The sequence below is a fragment of the Camponotus vicinus genome, unplaced genomic scaffold (genome assembly GCF_025532165.1).
Source record: "Camponotus vicinus isolate PSW18456_S1 unplaced genomic scaffold, iyCamVici1.0 SCAF_3, whole genome shotgun sequence".
In the NCBI taxonomy this organism is placed as follows: Eukaryota; Metazoa; Arthropoda; class Insecta; order Hymenoptera; family Formicidae; genus Camponotus; species Camponotus vicinus.
In genome coordinates, this window is record NW_028141967.1 from 24,519,293 (window position 1) to 24,530,770 (window position 11,478).

The 11,478-nt window shown below is 34.8% G+C and overlaps 1 protein-coding gene across 7 annotated transcripts in view; it reads left to right on the forward strand.

Annotated features, from left to right (window-relative positions):
• Positions 1-10,581, forward strand: part of Dh31-r (Diuretic hormone 31 Receptor) — a 151,750-nt gene extending 141,169 nt beyond the window's left edge. For 6 of the 7 annotated variants that reach the window (XM_083092979.1, XM_083092980.1, XM_083092981.1 and 3 more), the window contains 5 exons: positions 4,565-4,735; positions 5,130-5,253; positions 7,298-7,339; positions 7,416-7,499; positions 8,729-10,581. In XM_083092979.1, coding sequence (XP_082949105.1) covers positions 4,565-4,735; positions 5,130-5,253; positions 7,298-7,339; positions 7,416-7,499; positions 8,729-8,983 — 676 coding nt within the window. In that variant the 3' untranslated portion in view covers positions 8,984-10,581. Of the gene's footprint in view, positions 1-4,564; positions 4,736-5,129; positions 5,254-7,297; positions 7,340-7,415; positions 7,500-8,709 lie in introns of all 7 variants that reach the window. The other variant, XM_083092985.1, reaches the window with a different exon arrangement.
• The last annotated feature ends 897 nt before the right edge of the window (positions 10,582-11,478 follow it).

Genomic DNA, 11,478 nt, shown 5'->3' on the forward strand with positions numbered 1-11,478 from the left:
GTGATGGTGAAATTAGGTATGTCCGCCGCCGCCAGGGTAACTAAACTGCGTCAAGGTAGAAGATCGAAACCGCGGTGCGACAATCGCATTACCTCTCCATTATGTATATACAGCCGAGGGAGAACTGTCGATGTGTGTTCGCTTGGTCCATGAGCTTGATGCGAATAAAATTGCAATCTCGTTGACTCGCGAAGTAATATCGAGCGAAATTGACGCATATTGTTCTAAATAAAATAAATGCATTAAAATAACACAATGTTAATGAATCACGATACGTTTCCTTAATATCACCTGATGATATAATTCATTGATCCCCGTCTATCCCCGTCTGTGTTGACATACAAAGTTGCGTATCGCGACAAAATTGCCAAACGAAAGCTGGAAAGTCACGCGAAAAATTGCATCAAGAACGGTTCCTTTTTTATTCTCTGTTATTTTTATTAGACACCGTAACTCTCGTGATGGTATCACGTAGGAGGATGATACACGAGAGATCCTGAAGATCCTTTTTATCTAAAATCTTTCTAAGCCTCACGTTCAACGTTTTTGCGAGACCTCTTCATAGCCAACGATAGAGGGATCGCCTTACATAACTTACCGGGCAAAAACCTTCTTATTGTAAAAGAAATAAATTTTCGTGTATGTATCCCTTGTGTATATAAATGTCTCAGTCTTCTGAAACATAAAGTCTTTCTGTATACATTTGCATATAGAGGAAATATGAAAATAAGCTAGAGATATATTTTCATACCTGTCGGGGGCAACAAATAACGGCTATTTGATATGCTCGCTCTCTTCTCTGTTTTTCAGAAAATTTGATTTAAGATGTATCTTTCTAGATTCTTGTTTAATATTTACATTTCGTGCGAGATATATTGCGCATCCTTTGCATCGCGATATAAATTATTTACGAATAATGTGTTGATAAACTAATTTTATGCATTTACAATTTTTCTTTTAAATAGCTATAAATATATATGACTAGAAATTTAACAGATATAATTAGAAATTTAAAAATCGACAAAATATATTGCTACTTTTTCCGGAATATTTCACGGTGCTGCCTTTTTTCATGCTGTGAAAGAAAATCCTCAAGAATGAATCAGCGTTTTCGAGTACCATCATTACTTTAGAAAGCGGGGTCTTATCTGCAAAGAAGGGTTGCTGGTCTACTTATCTTCTAGAGTAGAGAGCGGTTCGTCAAGGGTACGCGCCTCGCATCCGATATTTTATGTAGTTCCATGAATTTCGCTCCCTTAACAGGTGCGTTTTAAAACGAAAATACAGCGCATGTATAAAAATTTAAAGGCCAGGTAAAAAACTAGAGGCACGTATTCGGTGAAATTAACGAAAGCGACCCGATGAAAGCGCCGTGTCGCACAATTTCGGAGTCCGATCGTCATGGTCGATCGCTCTATAGTTAAATGAAGCCACGTGGACTGCAACTGAGCACTGTCGCTCCGCTCGAAAACTTTCAACGGGAGTTTCAAGATTGAATGCGACATGGTACGCTGAGAAATTTTAAGTGCACAACTATGTTTAAGTAATTGACGCAATTTTGTTGGGCCGCGCGCGCGTAACTTTTAAATTGTATTATTTATTAAGACTAACGATCTCCCTCGTAAGCCTTATATACATTGATAATTGGATTAATCTCACTACGCGCTTTACGTTGCTGTATTTTAACTTTTATTTGGGAATTCGAGGATGAAATCTAATTAATTTCTGCCATCGATTTTGCTTATTGCTCTGTACATGAATATTTATTTATTCACGAGACTAATTGTGCATACTATTACCGCTATTACTGGTCACTTGAAATTTACCGTTCGTGGAGAAGAGATGCTAAAATTGTTGCTCAAAGGGTATATTCCGTATGCAACACGTGTACCTAAGTAAATGAAATAATAACGCGAGGAGAGATACGGCTGGCACACTCAATCTTTGTACCAGGCAGCACCGGATACACGCTGCGCGAATATGTATACGAATAGCTTTACGAGCGACGTAGATTGAAACATATCGGAACATTGATGAAATAAACGACTCGATAACGAGCCATATATCGACATTGCGTTATGAAGCATCGATGTAAACAATATCGTATTGAAAACGAATGTCGATTCGATCGTTATCATCGCGGAAATTCTGCGAAATGTTCGCTTATCACAAGGGATGTCGAGTTTCTTCATTTTAAGAGCGTTATATTAAAAAAATAATAATGCAATAAAATCGGATTGATCGGAGAGTCGTTTCTGAGAAGAGAACCTGAAATTTCAACAAAAATACAATCACATGTGTTAGATTTATATCCGCCATTTTCGATATATGTGTGACTAGTATACAGGGTGTCAGGGCAATCTCTTCCCAAAAAAATGCTCTTGTAGCTTACCTCGAGAACTTTTCAAAACACTATAATAAAGTATTTTTTCATCGAGTACTTTTCGAGTTATGAGGCTTGAAATAATTTCTTAATTTTTACATAAACTATAAAATATATATCTAGTAAAATATTTAATTTAAAAAAAAATATGTAATTGTTAATTGCAAGTTACTTTTTTTTTCTTCGAAATAATTATGTGTTTTCTTTACACCAATTGATTCCTCTCATTATTTTGTACATAAAAGTATTAAATTAAGATAATCGAAAAATGAATATTTTACTAGATATTTTATGGTTTATGTAAAATTAAGAGATTATTTCAAGCCTCATAAAAAAGTACTCGATAAAAAAATACTTTATTATAGTGTTTTGCAAAGCTCTCGAGGTAAGCTACAAGAGCTTTTTTGGGGGGAAGAGATTGCCCTGACACCCTGTATATTGTCACCGAAGAAGAGATTTTATTTTTATTGCCGGGAGGAGGGAGGGAGACAGAGAAAGGGAGAGAATCTTCTCGCGATCGTTTCGATCCAACGTCAGCATCCGCTGGTCTTCGCTTACTCGTCTATTTTCGTCAATGTATTTTTGCAGCACACTCACTATATCGCATGGTAAATGTTTTATAACCGATCATCAGAGTGGTTCAATATCTAGCTGCAAGCTGCAATCTCTCTCTTATGGATGTGTGTGTCTTTCTTCCACTACTCTGAGCATTATTTATTACACGTATATATCTCGCCGCGCGAAAGATTCCTCCTTGACATTTTTCATCGTCTTCCTATCAGGTTTGTTAGGATAGAAACTTATAGGCATTAAGCGTCTACGCGGCGCGGATGCGTTCAATTAAAAACAGGAGTCGCTGTTGAATCGATCGATCTTCGATGCACGCGAAAACCGTTCCTCATACTTGCTGCTTTCTTATTAATAAAAGCGTTAAATATATCACGATCGTATCGGAGGAACCATACGTGATCAGTATTTCGATCCATCACAGATTTGCAATAATTCTCTTCCCTCATGAATGCAGAGACTAGCTTAAGCAAAGACGATTTTAATAAACCAACAAACATTTAATTTTCTGATAATATCAATGCTCGATAAACAAAATTACAGAATTAATTGCTGTTGGAAAAATAAGATTATTAATTTTATATTTGTCTTAAGGAGTTATTGCCGGGTCTAGTCAGAAAAGTAAAAAAAAAAAACCGATTTTTATGTTTTTACATTTCCTTGAAGTATATCATATTGAAAATATTTCCTAAAAGTTTCAAGTTAATCGGATGCAAATTGACGGAGTTATAAGTGTATGTTTCATGAAGCGTCAGAATGTATAACTTCGTTTAAACACGACTTAAAGCTTAAGTTCTGATGTTTTGAGCGCTATCAAGCCAATATACGAAGATTTAAATAAACTAAAATTATATGGGCCAGGAATAAATGATTCTGTGTAAATTTAAAAAATCTATATTTTATTTAAACGTAAACTTGACACAAACCTTAAACGCGTTTTTTTCGAAATCACTTTTTCAAAGTCGGTGAGCAAGATATTTCGAAAACCGTGACACCGATTTGCTTGAAATTTTACAGACTTCTTTTACTTATAAAAACCTAGTAGATGAACGAAGGATTTTCTTTTTTAATGAATATTTTTTTTACTTAATAAAAAATGAGTATTTTTAAGTCGAAAAAGAATATTTTAGTGTCAAATGGCTGCCATTTTGTTCCAAAACAATTTTTCGATTAATCCTTCGTTCATCTACTAGACAATTTCATACATTAACTACAGTTTATCGAATTTTTTATATCAGATGAATCAGCTCCAAATAGCACTCATCATCGCGCAGCGCTTTTTAAAAAACAGTATCCGGGAGAATTGTTATAACTTTTACATTTTTTAATATTTTATTTAAAAATATATATATAATAACATCCTTAATATTAGTACTTTTGAATAAAAATTTATTTGTAAAAAAAAATTATTACATTTCTCAAAAAAAATTCTCAAACATTATACTTTTTTTAGCCTGCTGACTAGGCATAACCCCTTAATGTAGCTCTTGCGATAGAAACGCACATGTTGCAAAAGAGATAAAATTACGTCATAATTAAATAAATATAGAGTATGCAAGATGTAATCAATTTATGAAGATAACAGATTCAAATCTTAATTATTGTTGCCATCAGATGCTGGATCAACGAGGGCAATTATGTGAATGTGCTGGTTTACCCCGTATGTGTTTCCACCATGTTGAATCTGCTCTTCTTATTCAACATTGTGCGAGTCCTCCTCATAAAACTACGCGCCGGTCCTGCCATCGGAACACGCCCTTCAAGATCCATGTTGCAAGCTTTCAGGTAGTTGGATTCTTCATCCTTTAACATCATCATCTTTCGCATCAAGTCATACAACGAGACATTGTGAGAGAAAATAAAAGAAAGAGAGTAACAAAAATTCTTTTCTTACAAGTTAACAATAAATCTATTGCACATTTCTTGCACATTTTTGATCATGATAAATTATCAACGCAATATTATTATCATAAATATCAATTTTCGCTAATGTTATCAATCATTTACCATAATACAAAAATGTTAATTTATTACTTTAAACACAGATAATTGTAATTGATTGCTGACAGTTTGTCGTTAAGCGTGAAAAAATGTTAGTATCTCCAAGCGTAGATTTTTATAATAATAATTATTAATGATGACCTCCATTTACGAGCGAAACTTAATATCTTGTTATTAGAGCCACATTACTTTTGGTGCCTCTCTTGGGTCTTCACTATTTAGTGATTCCATTTCGACCACCGAAGAAGCATCCTTGGGAGCATTTTTACGAGGTCCTTTCCGCGATTACAGCTTCTTTTCAAGTGAGTTTCAGGTTTCTCACACACATTAATTATTATATAATTAAAATTAAAATAAGCAGTTTAATTATATGCAATTATGTCGCCAAAAGCACGTGCCGTGCTTTGTTTAGGAAATTATATTGCGCATATAGCACAAATATCGAAGAAATAAATCAGGCCAGAGATTGTTTATACATATAAAATTCTAATAAATTAAAATAAAATTCTAATTTATACATTTCGAAACACATAATTGCACATTTGTCACATTGCATATTTGTCCCCACACAGCAATCTATATCTCAGACGTAAATCAGATAGCATTTCGTCAATAAATTTTTGTTGTATTTGAGATATCTTGATATCTGATATATCTTGAATATCTTCAGAATATCTGATATCTTCAGAATATCTGATATCTTAATTATCAAAATATTCTAATAATATTTTTACGAAAATATAATCTTTTCTATCTGATTTGTTGCAAGATCAGATATCATATCTCAGATGAAAAAATCATACATTTTTGCAGTCTGGAAGATATCTTATAGATATCCCAGTCATATCTGAGTAGCATTATTTAAATCAGATATTCTGATATTTAGATATCTCTTAGATCTCTCTATGATATATTTTGCTGTGTGGGTCGTTGCAAAATATTAATTTTTATCACGTTTCGTAAATTCCTCGCGTAACACATGGTATAAACAAATTAATTAGTACAAAGTAATTTATTTTGTGATAATTTGCGATATTAAAATTATATATTTTTAAAAATACGATCGAATAGAAAGAAAAGCTTTCTCCAACAAAAAAGAGAGAATTTTAATTTTGAAAATATTTACGAATAACAAATTGTATTCAAAAACAAAAATGTTCGTGCGCTGTTTGCGAAACGTGACACGGTTTTTTATTTTTTTTAACCATAGGAATTAGTCATCTCAGAGGTACAATTTTTTGTACGATAGAAAAAATACACGTACGCAAGTTATATATGATATATACGCATATATATCGCGAAATATTTAAAAGAACTGTTTAATTTTAACGGAGCTTTTTTTGGTACATTTCTTTTCAGCGGAAACTATTAATAATTTTTTAGATACAAACGAAATGCTAAAAAGAAAGAATAATTCGGCGATATATTTTATAATACGATAAGTTTCATGGATGACTATATAATAACGTCACGAAATATGATTATTTTTTAATTTATTGTTTTTATGCTCGTGATATGATGAATAAAAGTATAATGTTATCGAGAAGAGGCAGCATTCAAATTTTTTATTCGAAGCAATGTATCGAGCGAATATCAAATTTTATATCAGAAAATTGCGCTTTTATTTATACACTACACCGCCAACGTGATTGCATTGTTGTATAATTACTTTACATCGCATTGATGGAGTCGCAATTTAATTGATCGATTTTATCGAATGAACTAGTTATCTTATCCGTCATTTCAAAGCTCTCGGAATAACCATTTTATATCTGAAAAACACGATTGTTAAAACGCTTACATTGACGCGTCTTAACAATATCGCGTGCAGCGATAACGAAACGATTTATCGATTATCCTCGCGATTTTCTATTGCATTCGAATTTGTTGTATTCGCCATTTACATGGGAATAATTTCAAAGCTAAAATGAAGATACGTGAAGATAAAATATAGATGTGAATATTTTATTCTCGAAATATTTGTTCGTTTTTTTCCACAAATATTAATTTGCGACACTAATTCAACTTGTGAGTTTACTTTATGACATCATAAAAAGCCTCGTCTTCCTCAAGAGAAATAAGGAGATTGCGTGGAGGAAAAGGGAATTGTGCGAGATATCGATTAATAAATATAAATTTGCTAACTTTAAAATGAAAAAGTACACTATATATAATTTCATAGTTCATTGGCGGTAAATATTTGAAAGTTAACCGAGGAGAAGAAACTTCCGTGTCTCTCTCATGCGCAAGGAATTGTAATAAATTCCCGAGTCGGGAATTCTCTTCGGAAACGTTTCTCTTCGAGCTCGATACACAGCGAGGTAAAATGTAATTTCTCTTTCCCAGGGTCTCTGCGTGGCTGTGCTTTTCTGCTTTTGCAACGGTGAGGTAAGTTCCTATGACTACGGAAAACGGCCCGTTTTCTACCTTCGTATAATGATATTTTCCCTTGTGGTGCCGCCAGGTAATAGCACAATTCAAAAGGAAGTGGGATGGCAACGCCCTTTTGCGGAAACGAGCCAACTCCTGCACAGCTACAACCGTCTCGGTATGCAATATTGACGAAGCGATACGTGCAAAGCGCCCATTTTTGCGATCGAATCGATTTTTAAATCACCGCCTAAGCTTTTTACTTAACTTTCCACGAGAAATAATGCTACAAGCGCGAAAAAAACAGGTGGATTAGAAGAAACTCGTTCCGTGAAATTGAATTCCTTATTTCCACATCGTGGATTAATTTAATTAAATCTTCCGATTCTTCCTTTTTCTTCCTGTTCTCAGCATCCCTATCATTATTTCGTTACATTCCTCGTTGGAACAGAATTAGAGGAATATAATAGTTTTAATTTTTCCCAAGCAACAGCTACATATTTTTAACCATTTCGCTCGAGCGCTTAATTAATGTGTGCGCTAATTATTCATCTATTTAAGTATAAATAAAAAATAATGTAACAGACGGAAACGTTATTTTTTATTTAATTTTTCAAATTTTCCAAGTTACCGAGAAGCAGAAACGTTCTGAGATTTGCATAACATTATTTCATTATACAAAATAAATATATTTAAAATTTTTTTAAATAGCATATATTAATTTTGATTAAGGATTTATTTTGATTATCTCCTTTGAAAAATTTAAAATTTGAGGGAACAGGAAAAATGAATAAAGATAAAATATCGATGTTTGACAAAAAATTCGGAATTTACAATTAAACCGAACGAATTTCCATCAATTCCTTTCAATCCTCCTGCTTTTCACAAAACGGTCGCGAATGCAGAGCCTTGTCGATCCGCGTACTAGAGAGTAATTTATAAAATCCTAGAAAGTAACTGCACTCGACGGCGTTCCCAATCGGGATATAGAATGGAAAGCAGCCTCGCGATTTTAACGAGAATTTGCGCTTGACGCACGAGAGTAACATTCTCACCTCCCCCCCCCCCCCAGATTGAAATTCCCGTATGCACGACTCGTCAATGGCGCGATGCGGACTAACGTATACCCATACACACGCACATACCTCCGACTAACCCACCCGCGTACTAACATCCCCGCGGGATGTGGATGTGCGGCCGTTTTAACGGTACCGCAGCGATATATGCCACTAATCATGTGCCGTCGACGGCGAGAGAGGCAGAGATAGATGTAATGCGGAGAAAAAAAGAGGAAGAAAAAAGAAAAAGAGAGATATACACGTCCGTATCGTGCCAGTGACAGCAGCGTGCTCCGAGTCGAGTCCATTGTGGAACGTTGACTGTTTCAGTTTATCCGCTCGACCGCAGGTCCGATGGCGGGAGAGGAGAAGGTGTGACTATCAAGCGACGTCGGGAATGATGCCGGGGGACGCCGATTGCAAGCGGCCGATGGCAGACGAGATTCACCAGCTGCAGCAGCCGCAGCAGACCGTGCAGATGATCACCGCAGACGGTCGCCCCGATAATCACGGCAACAACAATCACGCGCGGGTGCTTATCAAGCGCGGTGGAGGCGGCGACGACGATTCTTCCCACGACGAGTGCGATCAGACGCAATGTTGATAATCGCACCTGGGGACGATGCACGTGCGCGGGACCACACGTAGAGAAAATCCCCGAACCGGTCTTCATCGTCGAGTAGACGATGAAATCGGCGAGCGCGACGCGATCGAGTCGCTCTCGTCGATCTGTCTTGCTGTTTCACGAATAGTGGTATAAGTCAAAAAGAAAATATACATGTATATATAATGTAAATTTTATACAAATTATGTACGATATATTTTTAGATTTATTTGCGCGCGTGACATCATTATTTAGATTCTCCGCTTTTCTCGGCATTCTTGAGCTCCTTTGGGAAAAGGGAAGGGAGACTGTAGAAAGAAACATGGGATGACAATTGAATTCACATCGAGTATTTTCAAAATTCTTTTCCGAATATTTTTTAAAACGAGGTTTTATATAAATGCGACTTGTATCACTATTCCGTTCATCTTTATCCGCTCAAGTATACCAGCAGGAGCTAAGGGGAGATGTAGATAAGCGTGCTTTATCCTTGAAAGAGAGGCTTAAGTTCCGGAATTTGCTAAGAAGGCCTAAGAGTGAAGATTATTTTCTTAGAGAAAGATTAATTAACTCGCGCGAGAAAATTACAGATAAGCATGAATTTCAAAGATTTGATTTTTGTCTACTTTATGTCTATTAGTATAAATAATGAAGCATGAGCGGTAAATGTTTGCATTGCGATAAATGTAAATCTTGCCTGCACAATAAATCTTACCTAAGACGACAAATAGAAGCGAGATCTCTTGGATGAAGAGAAGAAATCATATCAGTAATAATTCGACCGCCATTTTTATATTTTCGAATTGTAAAAAGTTGCGGTAAAAAATTGATTAATCAACAATTATTACTCGTTTCTTCGCAACGTTTAAAAGCAATTAGTTAGCATTAACGTTTCTTGCTAATCGTTTTGTGCTAAAGTTCGAGTAACACAATTTATTTGCGTATATTTTAATGCGAAATATAAATATCTTGATCGATTGTATATTCATTTTCGCGACGCAATCATAGTTAAATAACTGCAGTCATTAAAAGCTTTAGGTAGAGTATAAATGTCGATACGATACTAGTCTTAACTGTACCATAGAATAGAGAAAATTGTGCAAAACTGTAAAAATCACAAGTAAAACGAATCAAATTTTCCAAGGATGGATTTGTAGATTTATGGTAAAGAGAGAAAGTGCTTTAAGAGGCGCTTGTAAGAAGAATATATTTGCCTAAGGCGACAGCCTTAAAAATTCAAGAATTTTAAGAACTTCAAAAGAGAAAGGTACCTGAAGATCAATGTTTCGGATTCGGATATTCGCAACTTTTGAGTCATCGAGAGAAGCGATATTTTTTCGCGTAATGGCCAAAGAATCTCCCTTGTTTCCCTCGTATATGAGCGCGTAGTAATCATTTTCTCATGTAAATTTTATGTAACGTGTCAATTGTATAAATGGCTCTGCAGTAAAATATATCATGTACATATATAGCGTGTAATCTTGATGGTCGCGCAAAAAAATTACATCTGTAAGCGGAACGAATTCGAGATGAAAAGGTATTTAGAGGATTCAATATATTTTACGAAAGGACAAATAAATGAAGCTAATCGATCCCGATTTTAGAGCCGCAACATTATTCATTACATCCTTTCACAAAGACGATTTAAACACTTATAATGTAATAATAAAGATATTTAAAAAAATATCGAGTATTAAATTCTAACGTGAAGATATTTTCGTGCATTCTCTCTGTAAGAGACTTCTTACTCAATCGAAGCGTCTGATATGTCAAACAGACTGCAAAGTACTGGCAAAGGTACGCTTCATAGGCTTGCTTTATCAAATTGTAGCAGTTTCATCAACGAAAAATCGTTTATAAGATGTAAGTTAAGGAATTCGTTTGAAAGGGGAGGGGCGTACATTTCCTCATAATTTCCTCCGCTTTTGACATCGCAGCTACACGGACGGTTGAATTAGACGCACGTTTCCGACCTGTAGGGCCTCTGAGAGAACCAGTTCTCTCGCTCGAGCTATATCGAATTATAACATCAGAGACAAGAAATTAAGCGTAATTCTCCTTGCAATGTAGGTCGAGATTTTTTCTCCAAACAGCATGTTTATCGTCTTTTTAAATCTAATAGCTTTGACGAAAATTTGTAACGATATATTAATGGGATAAATGCAATTTAACACTTTTTTAAAGTCTTTTAAAATGAAACGAATTTATAAAATACGGCTATTAAAATTTCAGAAATTGGATCAATCTTAATTCGACATTAATAGCGACATATTATTACATATCAAAAGTACAATTTGCAAGGATCTTTTCGAATAATTACATAATTTGCATTTTTTTTCGACAATTTTTACTAGAGAGAAAAATAGATTTTTTTCTAATCTTTATCACTTACAAAGAACAATGTGATAAAAGCTATTCGTGTACGATATGTGTGTGACTTTCTTACGTAACATGCGTAACATGCCATTACAGGATAGGATAAAATAAGAAAGTCA